We start from the raw sequence: 13,379 nt of genomic DNA, 5'->3' as shown, positions 1-13,379 counted from the left end.
CTCAATGGCTCAGATCCCAGGATCCAGGGGATGTTTTGGGTCTCCCAACCACCCTCTTGGCCAGAGGTCTGTCTTTCTTGCCTCTGGCCTCCTCCCCTACTTGGGGAATTTTGAATGGTAAAGAGGACACTTTAGTCTTTATCACTCCTCCCCCATTTTTAAAAGTGGAGGTTGGAAAAAATGTAAAAGCAAAAAGTGACAACAGCTGGTGAATCCAAGGGCAATGCCCTTACTGTCTATAAAAACAAATGCTCTAAAGAAGTCCTTTTCAGTTTTGTGTGTGAAGAGGGGCTCTGCACTCTCATATCTTGGAGTTTCTTCCCCATCCCTGAGGTCCCTGTGCTTCTGACCTGGGTCATGCCCCACCCCCCATTCTCCTCCTAAAGGCCACACAATCTTCACCCCCTGCCCCCACCCCACCCCACGTTCACAGCCCCTTTCCCAGGTCTCCCCTCTGCTCCTCCTCTGCCCTCCCTGATCTCTCACCCTCCCAGTCAGTGGCCGGCTCATCTCCACTGGGCTCCCGGAGGCTGACAGCCAGCACCAGGGCCTGCAAGAGGCCAAAGAGACAGGCAAAGTGCAGGGGGTGGGCGGTAAGTAGGCTCAGCACAGCATGGAGCCCATGCAGGGCAGCCAGGAAGGACAGAAGCCCATGCAGCCAGAGACCCAGTGGCCCGCGTAGGCCCAACGCGTCCAAGGCTGCCCGCAGCGGCCTTGAGCACAACCCCAACAGGGCCGAGGCCAGCAACTCTAGCAGATGCAGGGTCAGGTTGGTGGAGATCTGAAGACGCTCCTCTGGGCCCCCCAGGTACAGAGAGGGATCTCCTGCTCCACCTCCTGGCTCCCCCCACAGCCAGCCCAGCAGCTTCTGATGCCGGCCTGGCTTCTCCACTGGGACTTCAGGGCCAGGGGGCCTCAGGGCCCCTTCAGGGGGCACCATGGGTCTCCTGAAGCCACCAGAGTCTACAGAATCCCATCCCAGGTTGGGAATGGCCCTTTTGGTGTCCAGTCCCCCAAACTCTTCAGTGCCAGTGACAGCCTTTTTCTGTTTGAGGGAATCGATTCTTTTGCTCCCCAGTTGCTCAACTGAGGGTTCCCTCTTTGGTTCTGGGGCAGCCCCAGAGCTCCTCTGTGCCCCTGAGTCCTTGGCTTTGAGAGGCTCCACATCTTCCATGGTTTCTGGGGCACTGTCCCAGTCACTCCCTGAATTCTCTGAGGAGCTATCCACCTGTCTGGGTTCTGGGGCAGGCACGTCAGGCCTCGTTGGTTTCCGGCGGCCCCAGGGGCGAGGTAACCAGCCACCAAGCCGCCGCAAGAACATGGTTGGGATGCGTAATGAGCCCCCAAATTTTAAGTTAATGAGCCTCCTTCCTTAAACTGCTCAGACTCTCAGGTTTGAGGGCCGAGGGTCTCCTCAGAAGCAAGTCAGAGTCGGTTCAGGCTCCGAAGAACAGGTGTCCGTTTGGTGAGGCCGTCCTACTCTGAATTCAGAAGTGGTTCTCCACTTCCCCAGGTGGTCATACAGACTTGAGTCTGGCAGCGGTTGCTAGTTTCTTTTTCAATTTTAGGGTAAAGAAGGGAGGTATACCCAAATTCATTCACAATCCCTCAACACACACGATTCCAAAAGTCTCGGGATCAGAGAAGGCCTGGGTCACCCTGAAAACGTGTCTTCCCTATGTTTCTGGGTTTCCTTCCCAGCAGGCAGCACCCCAAGTTTCACTCACCAAAGCCACGCCCCCAGATGCCCCAGAAACTGGGTAGGCGGTGCTCCATCCGAGAAGGAAGGTAGGAAAGTGGCCTCGGGTCCTAAGTGCTCCTGGATCTGGGGAGTCTTGAACTGTTGCCCTAAGGTAGCTCAAGGAATAGGAAGTCTCCTTGTCTGGGAGTGGTGGTGGTGGTGTCCAGCAAACTCCAGCCAGCAGCAGCGTTCCTCCTTGATTTGGGGCCTATGGACCCTGCAAGTTGCCGCGATTCGCCCCCGAGCACGCAGCTGAGACGCGGCCTTCTGCAAGATCGGGCCGGGGGTGTCCTCGGAGATCCCGGTCACGGGGGCAAAGCGTGGGCCTGTCTGTGAACCCAAGCGTCCGGGCGCTGTGCGCAGCGGCCCCTCCCCGGCCCAACGTCTGGGCCGCGGCCTCGAGAAGCCGCCGGGAGCCGCCGAGCCCGGAAGCAGCCGCACCGGGATCAGGAGAAGCGAGGGCGGAGCCGGCAGCTCGCGGGGCGGGCCCTGCCGAGGGACCGCCCCCGCGCCCCAGAGCCCCGGCGCGGTCAGTAAGCTTCTTAGTACGCACCGGGTGGTGCAGCGGAGCGCGGAGAAAGGGCTAGCGAGGGCCCGGGCCTCAGTATATACACGGCTCTCGGTTTCCGCCTCTCAGATGCCTCAGGGCCGCCACTGCTTGCCTCAACTTGCCCGTTCTCCCCAACCCACTCCCCTTCGCGCGTTCCATCTTCACGTCCTTAACTTCATGAATGGCTTTTCCAGAATGGAAGACGATGAGGGGAGCCTTGGACTTGAACAGCCCTGCTTTGCCTGTCCATGCACACATTTCACTTCCTGGATTTGATAATAGTGAGTGCTTCACTACTAATGAGCCTGGCACCTGGTATGAGCAGGACAGGTAAACAATTAGGATGTACTTCTGCCCTCAAGAGTTTTCAAGTAGTGAAATGAAGATCCCTGGCTTAAAGTTTATAGAGTTGGGAAGCCAGAGTTCTGGTCCCAATTCAGCCAACAGCATATAGGCTGGATAGTCTTAAACCTCCAGGTCCTCCCCCCACACTAGACTCTACTTACCAAACCCTACCCCTCCCATCACTTCCTCTGCCAGCCTTACCTACTCCTCTGAATGAATGTCTCATTCATCCTCTCAGCACACTAGATACCAACTTATGTTTATGAAGTCAATGGCTGAATTGGCTAGAGTGGTCAGGGGAGGCTTCCTGAGAATTGCATGGAGCTAGGCAATTCCTGGTTCAGGGAGTTTGAAAGAATAGGTAAGGTACTCCCACGAAGGGCTAGGACCTGAAAGTGAACCCAAACTGGCAGGGAGATGACCCTATCATATCACCTGGAGGGGCTGCCCCTTGTGGCTCCAGAGAACCTTGCTAATGTGGCCCCCAGACTTCTGAATGGCTTCCTTACAACTCTCACAGAAAAGAGAATAAACCACATAAGAGGGAAGAGACTGATTTATTTCTCAACTCTCAGCCCCTCCCTCCCAAAAGGCAGAGCCCACTGAACAAAACCTAAGGGTCTGGAAAGTGGGCAGACCCCAGGGAGCAGAGGCCAAAGTGACCAAATCAGAAGCCAAAGCTCAGACGCTAACAGCAGACCAGGGTCAGACCTCACCAAGGTCAGAACTCAAGGTTCATGTATGTCCTCAGATCCCGCTCCCAGGCCCTGCCCTTCTCCTCATGCCTTTTCTCCTCTTTCTGGCTCAGTGCGGCCACTCGAGGGGCTCGATCCCTCTCGGCCACAGCCCGGGTATCCCAAGCCGGGAAGTGTGTGACTCGGGGCTGGGGTGCTGCTCTATAGCCTAGCCCCTCCTGGTCCCTTTTGAGGACAGTAGGGATGGGGTTGGCACGGCCCTCACCCCGGGGTCCCAGTCCCATCCCTGGTTCCCAGCCCCCCCTCACTAGCAGCTTGAATCCTGGATTGGAGGCAGACACTCCAGGGAGCAGGTTGGGGGGCTGGGGAACCCAGGACAGTGACAGCAGGTGAGCAGTGGACGTGCGGTGGTTGGAGTCTTGGAAGTGGGCATCACAGGTCTCGCAGTACTGGGGGGAGGGGAAGTGGGGCCTGCAGAGGAAGAAGAGAAGTTGAAGAGTTGAGGGTAGGGGGCTATGAGGCAGGGGAAGGGCACAGAGGCCTCAGAGGACACTGGCAGGGTGGGACAGGTTCATCCAGCCCCCTTGCTGAGGAACAAATTGCACCCCCCCCACCCCCCACCCCCAGCTAAGGAACCCAGTGAGAACCCAGATGGGAATGGCTGGGAGAAGAGATGGTAACCAGGTCTCAAAAGGCTCCTGGGAGAGGGAGAAATAATAATGACTATAGCTAATATTTATATAATGCTTACCATATGGCAAGCACCATTCTAATGTTTTACGCATATTAACCCATTTAATCCTAATAACAACCCTGTGAGAAAGGTGAAATTATTACCCCCATTTCTCAGATGAGGAAATTGGGGCACATAGATGTTTGGCTGCTTGCCCAAGTAAGTAGAATCAGGATTCAAACCCAGATAGTTCAGGTTCATAACCATTCTACTATACTGCTTTATCAACCTACATCAGGGTTGGGGGAAAAAACTCTCAGCTCCATTCTGGAGACTCTGGTACAGAGTAACTAGAAAGAGAAGAGCTAAAATATGTGTATGGACTAAGGCTTCCCCTCACCGGTTCTCTGGGCTCCTCATCTCTCCGTGGCTCTCTCTGACCATGCGGGCCACCTCAGGGAAGCCAGCTTCTTCGGCCAGCTGGGCAGCATCCCGGCCACCCAGCTCACAGACTCCCACCCAGGCAGCCCCACGGCCCAAGAGATAGCGCACAGCTGCCCCCTGGCCTGCTCGGGCAGCACACATCAGGGGAGTCCACCAGAAGTTGTCCCGGGCATTGATATTCCCTCCAGCTCCCCCTGCCTCACAGGGCTCCAGCAGCCTCTGAAGTTCTGCTAGGTCCCCCTCCTGGGCTGCCTTCAGTATCCACTGAGTCATCTTGTCCTCAGCTTCAAGGGACCTCCCTTGTCCATATCTCCTTGATGCTGTGGTTGCTACTGATTCTGCCACAGGTGCCCTCATCATTCTTCTTTTCTTCCTCTTTCTCACCCTGACAGGCTCAGGCCGAGATCTCTGAGGTTCCATGGGGCTGCTCTCATCCCCAATCAGGGCTTCATAGAAAGCCCGGGCTGCAGCCCCATCCAGGACAGGCTCTGGCTCCTCAGGCTGTGGCTGCTGCTGCCCATCTTTCCAGAGGTCATTGGGGTCACTGGCTGGGGTGAAGGTGATAAGAGAAGGCCTAGACATGGCTTTGCAGAGACCTGAGAAAACGAGAATGGGCAAGGGAGGCTGAGACAAACAAGCCAAGCTCCTAATGGCTCTACAGTGACCAGATCCACCTCCAGGGAGCTGCCGGGATGAGAAAACTTAGCCTTCGAGTTTATTAGCCTAAAGACCACACCTGCCCAAAAAGTGATCCCCGAACCTGGGGCCCTACAAGGCCTACGGGCCATAGGTCATGTGTAAAAACATGAAACCCTACAGTAACAGGCCTGTCTCTTGCTAAAGGTTAACAAAGAAAACTCCCTGATCTAGTTGCGCCCAGACTTCCTGGGTCCCGCCCTCCGTCCTCCCAACAATAAATAATACCAGCCTCTCTGAATCCACTCTCCCACCTCGTAAGACATACCATTAAGAAAATCATCAGCCTGGCTCTTTAAATCTTCCTCAATCCTATTTTCGGGGTTCCTTCTCTCCAAAATAAAACTGACATGACCATTCTCCGGAAGAGGATTTCCGGCAGAGGCTCCCGTCTCTTAGAACTTCCGTACGGCAAAATGGCGCTACTCTAATCAAAAAAGACAATACAAACAAATAGCCACAGGACCCGAAGGCGCATGCGTGACAAGAAAAAAAAAAAGACAAAACCATGAATACAACTACTCAGGACACAGGCGTGCGCAAATCGCCGCGTTCAATTTCCCGCCCTGAAATCGTTCCAATAGTTTGAGTGCAAAGCGCCGCGTGCCCAGTTGTCGCGAGGACCGAGGAGGCTACGTCGGTTGAAGCCCTGCTTTTACATAACGGCCCCACCATGCCCTTCGCCTCCCTCAAGGTGGCCCCCGCTCCGAGCTCATTTTCTGGACCAGGGAAACCACTTCCTGGGTTAAAAAAAAAAAAAAAAAAAAAAAAAAAAAAAAAAAAAAAAGGCCTTAAAAGGGGCGGACGGAAACCTGTGGAATGCCAACAAGCTGTGACATGAAATAACGTTACGCTACCCCTCACCCCTACTCTGACCAGGGTTCGAAGGTCACACTTAGGAGCCCGCAGCAAAAACCCCCTCCCCACTCAACCTCTAAGAGATGGAGAAGTGCAAGGGGACGAGCGGCATGACGGCTGGTTCCACCTCAGGTTAGCGCAGTGGACCGTCCTGGTTCTCAGGCCGCTCAGCCCAGCCCATCACATCCCACCCAAGTTTCTCAGCACGGATGCCGGCCGCACCTCCCACCTCGGGGCGGGCCTGACTCAGGCGATGGGCCCGACAGGATATAGGGATCCAATACGTCGGTCGGGAACGGAGTTAGTTCCCTGGACGGCGTCACTATGCCGGGACCTGATGTTTGCGCGGTGAGGGGTGCGGCGGGGAGGGACTAGAGCCTGACTCGCTCCTTTCCGCACCCCAACTCGTCCCCTCAGTACCCTGAACACTTCATTTTATTTCCCTTGGTCTCTGGCCCCAAACGCAGAGTTGGGCTTCCGCTTCCGGTAGCGACTCGCTGCGCCCCGCCCCCGAGAGGCTTCCTTGCGGACCCCGCGACGCCAGGGTCGTGCGAGGGTCATCCTGGGATTCGTAGTTCGCTTTTCCCCCGTTTCGCCAGTTTTTCCCTACTGGAGACTTCATCTCCCGGCGTTCGCCGCGGCTCCTGACCCTTGGCGCTTGCGCGTTGCCCTCTTCCTCACCCTCTCCAATTTCCATTCCCCCCCCACCCCGCTTCTGCCGCGGTCGGGTCCGCGGCCTTCGCTGTAGCCGTCGCCGCCGGCCCTTGAAAGCACGAACTCCCCTACCCCCCTCCCCCGGTCCCGGCCCCTGTCTAGCAGGTGAGTCCGAAGTCGTAGCTGCGCGGAGCCCCCTACTCCCTTGGCGCGGCACATGGGGTCTCCGCGCCTTGGTGTGGGGGCCGGGAAGGAAGTGACCAGGTCCGGTACCCGGCGAGGGAGGGGTGTCCTGAGGGGTGGAGGCGGGATGTACAAACTCCATGGAAGGGATCTAAAGAAGGAACCCGGCCCTTGTTCAGGAAGGATAAACTTCGGAGCTCTTAGGAACGACCCCGGGGACATGAAGATCCTTGCGGTGGGGTGGGGAGTCCATGGCGCGGGCCCTACCGGAGTTGACATGAAGGGAAGCGGGACCTGGCATTCGGGAGCTCCAGGGATGTGGAGAGGAAGAATGAGACAAGATGTGTAGGCTCCTTGCAAGTGGTGGAAGTGGTGATGGTGAAACAGTACAGAATGTCTGACCGCGGAAGAAAAAGGGGCTAAGACATGTAAATAAGAGGAGCAGGAGAGGGGTGCTTTAGAATCGGGGATCCTTTAAGAAAAGTTGGCCCCAAATTCCTCTGTGGTTGGAGGGCAAAGTGTGGGAGGAGGGAGGCTATCGGGAAGAGGAAGGGAGCAAGAGCTCTGGGTAATCAGCATCATTTACATTCTTCTTTTCCCCACAGACGTGAAGATGAGCAGCTCAGAGGAGGTATCCTGGATTTCCTGGTTCTGTGGGCTCCGTGGCAATGAATTCTTCTGTGAAGTGAGTTCTCTTAAACCTCCCTACTTGCCAGCCTATTCTGGTCTGAGACATTCTCCTGCATATCTAGCTTCCACAGTTTTCTCACATGCTTCCATGAAAACTCCTTTCTGTCAAAGAGTGATCCTCTTTGTTCTCCCCAGTAATCTGTGCTGAAGTACCAATCTTGCTATCCTCCAGCAGTGTAACTTTGGGCAAGCCAGCCTGTGTCTTTTCTTATTACTGGAGTGGAAGTGGTAATATCTCTTCAGGTGGCTACTAGGAGAATTGAAATACTTTAAAAAGTTTTGTGAAATGCAAAGCTCTGTGGTAATATAAGGGATTGTAACTGCCTTAAGAACCCAAGCTGTTCAGCTTCCACCTTCCTGAGAGCACCAGCTATCCCTAAGGAGAGGACAAAACGGGTTCCTGGAGATGGGTGGGTGGTGGTAGTGGTCAGGAATAGAGATAGAGAGTGTAAAAGCAATGTCTCTCCAAGGTGGAGGTTGGTGTACCTGTTTATCCTTAGAATAGAAAAACTAAAGCTTTTATGGAAAGGAATGTGTATGGACTGGGAAGAGCATGTCAGGTACCTCTCTGAGTTGGGAATGGGGACAAGGTTAATAGAAGTAGCTGCATTTAGGACAAGGCATCAGTTAGAGCGACTTGCCTGGTCCAAAGTCAGGGATTTCACTGTGGGTTTCCTCTTGACTTCCACATCCTTACAGGTGGATGAAGACTACATCCAGGACAAGTTCAACCTCACAGGTCTCAATGAGCAAGTGCCCCATTATCGACAAGCTCTAGACATGATTTTGGACCTGGAGCCTGGTGAGGCATCCTCAGGGTTTTTTTGTTTGTTTGTTTGTCTTTGTTTTGTTCCCCTTTTCTACAAATTCCTGTTCACCTGTTTCTTGAATTTCTAAAAATTTTTTGGTTCTGTGGTTTCCTCAACCCCAAACCCTTGTTTTGCTTTGATCCTCCATCTGATTCTTGCCTAGTTTTATGACTTGTACCAATGTGTCCGTGCTTTCTTGCCTTATAACTCAGTTCTGTTCATAATACCATTTTCCCCAAGTGTCTTGTTTTCTGCCTCTCCTGCCCAGACTAAAATTCCACTTTCTGTACTGACATCTTTGCATTTATGCATTGAGGAGGGAGTAGGGAGGGATAAAAGAAAGCAGAGGCTGGAGAGGTGAAAAGGGAAGGCAGAGGCCCAGGTTTCTGGGTCAAATGCCTAAGTGATGGGTGGTGGACACCCTGGGAGGGTGGAGCACCTAGGAAAGCTGAATGACATGAAAGCCGGGACATGTTTCAGATGAAGAGCTGGAAGACAACCCCAACCAGAGTGACCTGATTGAGCAGGCAGCCGAGATGCTGTACGGATTAATCCACGCCCGCTACATCCTCACCAACCGCGGCATTGCCCAGATGGTGAGGCCTCTCTGCTCCCACTTGACTTTTTCTGAGAAATAAGAGAAGCAGAGGTTCCTGCAGCGAGAAGTCACATATTTCAACCTTGCCAAATTGTCTAGCTGAGAAGAGGGGAAGAACCCCAGAATCCGGGCCTGGGAATTGAGTCCTGACGTGTTAAAGAGGGCATTTGTTTTCAGGGAGGGAGGCATGACCCTGAATGGAAGTTCTTATAGACTGCCTCTTCCTCAGGGAAGAAATGCAAATGGCTCTGATGGTCTGCAACAGGCTAAGTGGAGGAAAGGAAGCAGAGGAGTCTGAGCCCTGTCTGGGCCAGAGAAGGGGCCTTTGACAGAGGTGGGAGGACTGGGAGACAGATGGGCTAAGGAGGGGGTCAACACCATGTAGGTTGTTTTTTTCATGCCTACCCACCAGTCTCCTCCATTTTATTCACCTTAGTTGGAAAAATACCAGCAGGGAGACTTTGGCTACTGTCCCCGTGTGTACTGTGAGAACCAGCCAATGCTTCCCATTGGTGAGTGTTGGGGAGGGGAGGGTGTCATATAGTAGGTCCTTTGGGAAGGAATTGGGACTCAGCAAGTCGGAGCCTGAGTCCTGGGGGGCTTGGCCAGGGTTGTCGGATGCCCAGTCTGCTGAGTCTGGCTGTCTCCCAGGCCTGTCGGACATCCCAGGCGAGGCCATGGTGAAGCTTTACTGCCCCAAGTGCATGGACGTGTACACACCCAAGTCATCGAGGCACCACCACACAGATGGCGCCTACTTCGGCACTGGTTTCCCTCACATGCTCTTCATGGTGCACCCCGAGTACCGACCGAAGCGGCCCGCCAACCAGTTTGTGCCCAGGTGGGAAGCAGGGACAGAGTTACCAAGGGTCAAAGGAAGGGCCTAGGAGCCCCTGGCTGTCCCAGTGCCAGGGCTTCTCCCTGCTGAGTGACCTTGAACAAGTTATTTAAATGTCTTATTCCTCAGTTTCCTTATCTATAAAATGGGACTCATGACAGTGCCTACCTAATGGTCAATTTAAATATGTAAATTGTTTACAAGAAATTTTGGGAGTGCGGCACCATTTAAATGTTAAACCATTTTCACCACTATCAGATGCTCAACCTTTTGCCAGAGAATCCTGGGAGCCACAGGTTAAACCTGGCTCATCTTCCTGGAGCATCAGTTTAAGTCTAGTTGTGGGGAGGAAAGGCTCAGTTTTATATTGAAGCAAGTACAGGTCTGTATCCTAAAGTTTCAAGTTTAAGATCCATCTCCAGATATTTTCCAATGTAGAAGTTTGGAAATTGCTGTCCTTGAGCATTGAGCAGGCCTATGGAGGAGCTGGGGCGGTGGGGGGGCAGGAATGCAGGCCCCTGGCAGGACCAGGATGGGGCTCACCCCACTGCCTCTCTGACCTTTGCCCCAACCCAGGCTCTATGGTTTCAAGATCCATCCGATGGCCTACCAGCTGCAGCTCCAGGCCGCCAGCAACTTCAAGAGTCCAGTCAAGACGATTCGCTGATTCCCCACCCTACCTGTCCCTCAGTCTTTGACGGCCCCGTTCCTTCTCTGTCACCCTTTCAGGAACCCTTTATGGTTTTTAGTTTAAATTAAAGGAGTCATTATTGTGGTGGGCATATGAAATAAAGTGGAAGAAAAGGCCATGAGCCAGTCTGCTGGTGCTTGGAGTTGGGGAAGGGAGGGTAGTAGCGTGCTGGACCTCAGGGCCCTTTCTGGCCCCCACCCTTACCCCCCCACCCCCCCACTCCCGCCAAGTTGCAACCCAGAACAGTTTGTGTTTGGTGGGTTTGGGTGATGTTCTTAGCGGACAACAGAGCAGAATTCCTAGAACTGGGTATGAAGGAGTGCACGGTCACAAGGAGAAAGACCCAGAGAAAAGTCAGGTTTCAAAGACTAGAGCAATACTTGTTATTCTGGGGCCGTCTAAGACTGCCTGTTTATAGTCTAAGGTACGTAATGAAATTCGACAGCATTGTCTTTTAGTTTGGGTGTTAAAGGGGAAGTGGTCCTTATAATAAACTCTGAAGAGTTGAGAGGAGGGGCAAGGTACAGAATTTTCTGCTCAGTAGCACAAGTGGGCCCCCTGCTGGGGAAGCCAAGACATACTGTGTCAGAACGCTGCCTGCGGATGCTGGATTCACGGGCCCCTGTTCTCAGCATCTCTGGCCCAACCCTGTTGTGTGGGGGAGGACACCAGATGGTCCCAGACACAGACATACTGATCCACGGATCCACAAAGCCACTGCTCCCACACTCAGGAACCAGACCTTGTGGGTGAGAACATACTGTCTCTCCTGCCAAATTAATGACTTCCTCCTTCAGCCCAGGATTCTGCCCCAGGCAGGAATATAGCTCTGCATCTACATCAGCCCTTGCTCAGACTGCCTGTCAAAACTACCCTGCAGCTCAGGATCAAAGAGTGGAGTTTCAGGGCACCCCCTCAGGGACTGCCCCTCTTGCCAGAATTCCATAATGAAGGTCCATGTGTTTGTAGGCACGCTGGTCATGGTGGGCTTCTCGGTGGAAAAGGGTAAGTGGGATGCAGGGACAGGGAGGAAGGGGTGATGAGTCCTGCAGGGGGGTGGGGCAAGGGCTCTGGATGCTGGGGTTCCCCACAGGGGAGCTGTCATCTCCCCTATCTTCTGCCTCTCCAGCTCCTGTTCCTGAAGTCCGGACCTGCCACTTCTGCCTCTTAGAGGACCCAACTAAAGGTTGCATTTCAGGCTCAGAGAAGTGCACCATCAGCAGCTCATCCCCGTGCATGGTGATCTCCATCTATTATAGTAAGTTAAGTCCCAGGGAAAGGCTTCTGGTGGGACAGCCCAGAGCTTGGGCTCCCCTCCTCTTATTGATAAGGGCTGCTTGGAGCCTGAGGTGTAGGAAGAAGAGAGGAGAATCTTGGAAGAGGGGTCTGGAGTTCTGGGGGGTCATGTGAGCTTTTTTTTTTCCCCCCCTCTGGCCCCTTCTGAAGGAGCCTGGGATTGCAACTCTTGTCTGGGTGGGGGATGGGAGAAGTTGGTGATAGGGTTGCCAGGTTTGGAGACGGGGTGGGGGTAGTAGGGGTTAGTGGCCTTCCTCTCTCCTCCAGGTACCCAGGTTCATTTCAATGTCAGGGGCTGTGGACAGCACCATTCCTTCCGCTGCCAAGAAAAACGCAACACCTACTTTTCGGAGTACTGGTACAATGTCCAGTGCTGCCAGTATGATTACTGCAACTCCTGGTCCAGCCCCCAGCTGCAGAACCCCCCACCTGAGCCCCCTGATAGGCTCCTGGCCCTGCCACTGCCCGAGTCCCAGATCCATAAGTTCTACCAGGTCCTGAACCTCTCACTACCCTTACCAAGCTTCCATGCTGAGAAGGAACCTGAAAGCCTGGATCCCCTGGCCACTCTGCTCCTGAATCTGGGCTTGTCCATGGCTGACCTGCGCCGCACCTACCTGTTTCTCAACACTTCCGGACTTTTGATTCTTCCTCAGGCTGGATCCTGACCCATTACTCCTCCCAGAGTCCACTCTCTTCCAGCATCCCACCCCTAACACCCCCGGCATCCTGCACTGCCCTCTCGGAGAACACCCACATTCGCTGGTCACTCTGACTCTGGAGGCCTCCCTCTGTATCGCCAACATTTATATGGCTTTGGTTTAATTTCCTCTCTTGAAACTAGTTGGTAGTGCACTCAGTGCTGCTCTTTCTTCCCTCTAGAAATCTCAAGCATGGGTTCTGCCCAAGCTGTGCTGGAAAAGGTGCAGTGGTTTCCTCCATCCCTTTCTCCTCATCTGAATATTCCATCATCTCCGTTCACCTCCCAGTCATCCCTTAATCTGGTCATCTACCAAGTCCATTCAGATCCACCTTTCTCCCAGGTCCTATGTCCATTTCTGAGACCCAGTGCCAGGCTGAACCCTCAGCAAGAAGGATGAAGGGTAGACTTCTGTGCAGATTTCCTGACTTGGCATTCTGGTGTCCCTGCTTCACTCTTTCCCAACCCCACTCCCTTCCTGGTCTCCTGCGGCCCTCCCTCTATCATCTCTTGTCACAGTCCCTGGCCTCCTCTGCCCCATTTCATGAACCTCACTGAGTTCTGACACCCATCTCTCTAGGTGCCTGGCAACAGAAGAGGGGAGGGTCTGACCTGCTATGCTTCTCATCCCTCAGTTTCTCTCCACAATAAACTGGGACTGGGCTAAGACTGTGTCACATTGTTTGTGGGGTCAGACTCAGTTGTGGGCAACTGTAGGCAAGCTAAAGAGAGTTAGGTATGGGATTCAAACAGGATTACACAGCCCTGCCTACACCATTTGACCTTTGTGTCTTTCACCTGGCCTTCTCCAAAGGGTCCACCTCTATCCCAGGCAGCCAGCCAGCTGATCTGCTTAGCTGGAGATCAAAGAAGAGGATTCATGACTCCTCCCAACCTCGAACATACCCTATAAAACCT

General features: G+C 53.8%; 4 protein-coding genes across 6 annotated transcripts; 2 read left to right on the top strand and 2 right to left on the bottom strand.

Annotated features, from left to right (window-relative positions):
* Window positions 1-407: 407 nt before the first annotated feature.
* On the bottom strand, window positions 408-2,335 carry C7H6orf47 (chromosome 7 C6orf47 homolog). Its single transcript, XM_037843540.1, has one exon. The coding sequence runs from the start codon at window positions 1,319-1,321 to the stop codon at window positions 428-430; it is 894 nt and encodes a 297-aa protein (XP_037699468.1). The 5' UTR covers window positions 1,322-2,335; the 3' UTR covers window positions 408-427.
* Window positions 2,336-3,174: 839 nt separating this feature from the next.
* Window positions 3,175-6,477, bottom strand: GPANK1 (G-patch domain and ankyrin repeats 1). 3 transcript variants are annotated; one of them, XM_037843537.1, is made up of 4 exons: window positions 6,225-6,477; window positions 5,413-5,571; window positions 4,405-5,044; window positions 3,175-3,802 (listed from the first exon to the last, which is right to left on the bottom strand). In XM_037843537.1, the coding sequence occupies exons 3-4, from the start codon at window positions 5,028-5,030 to the stop codon at window positions 3,358-3,360; spliced, it is 1,071 nt and encodes a 356-aa protein (XP_037699465.1). In that variant the 5' UTR covers window positions 5,031-5,044; window positions 5,413-5,571; window positions 6,225-6,477; the 3' UTR covers window positions 3,175-3,357. The 3 variants fall into 3 exon arrangements, with proteins under 3 accessions (XP_037699465.1, XP_037699464.1, XP_037699467.1); XM_037843536.1 differs by having other exon boundaries at window positions 6,232-6,477; XM_037843539.1 differs by lacking the exon at window positions 5,413-5,571 and having other exon boundaries at window positions 6,232-6,477.
* Window positions 6,478-6,670: 193 nt separating this feature from the next.
* CSNK2B (casein kinase 2 beta) lies at window positions 6,671-10,583 on the top strand. The gene is made up of 7 exons (XM_037843541.1): window positions 6,671-6,821; window positions 7,445-7,524; window positions 8,229-8,331; window positions 8,819-8,934; window positions 9,373-9,448; window positions 9,588-9,777; window positions 10,351-10,583. The coding sequence occupies exons 2-7, from the start codon at window positions 7,453-7,455 to the stop codon at window positions 10,439-10,441; spliced, it is 648 nt and encodes a 215-aa protein (XP_037699469.1). The 5' UTR covers window positions 6,671-6,821; window positions 7,445-7,452; the 3' UTR covers window positions 10,442-10,583.
* A 65-nt stretch (window positions 10,584-10,648) lies between these two features.
* On the top strand, window positions 10,649-13,128 carry LY6G5B (lymphocyte antigen 6 family member G5B). The gene is made up of 3 exons (XM_037843542.1): window positions 10,649-11,470; window positions 11,595-11,723; window positions 12,029-13,128. The coding sequence occupies exons 1-3, from the start codon at window positions 11,413-11,415 to the stop codon at window positions 12,427-12,429; spliced, it is 588 nt and encodes a 195-aa protein (XP_037699470.1). The 5' UTR covers window positions 10,649-11,412; the 3' UTR covers window positions 12,430-13,128.
* The last annotated feature ends 251 nt before the right edge of the window (window positions 13,129-13,379 follow it).

Source organism: Choloepus didactylus, chromosome 7 (assembly GCF_015220235.1).
Source record: "Choloepus didactylus isolate mChoDid1 chromosome 7, mChoDid1.pri, whole genome shotgun sequence".
In the NCBI taxonomy this organism is placed as follows: domain Eukaryota; kingdom Metazoa; phylum Chordata; class Mammalia; order Pilosa; family Megalonychidae; genus Choloepus; species Choloepus didactylus.
Note: the sequence above shows the minus strand (reverse complement) of the source record. Positions and strands in the feature narration are given on the sequence as shown.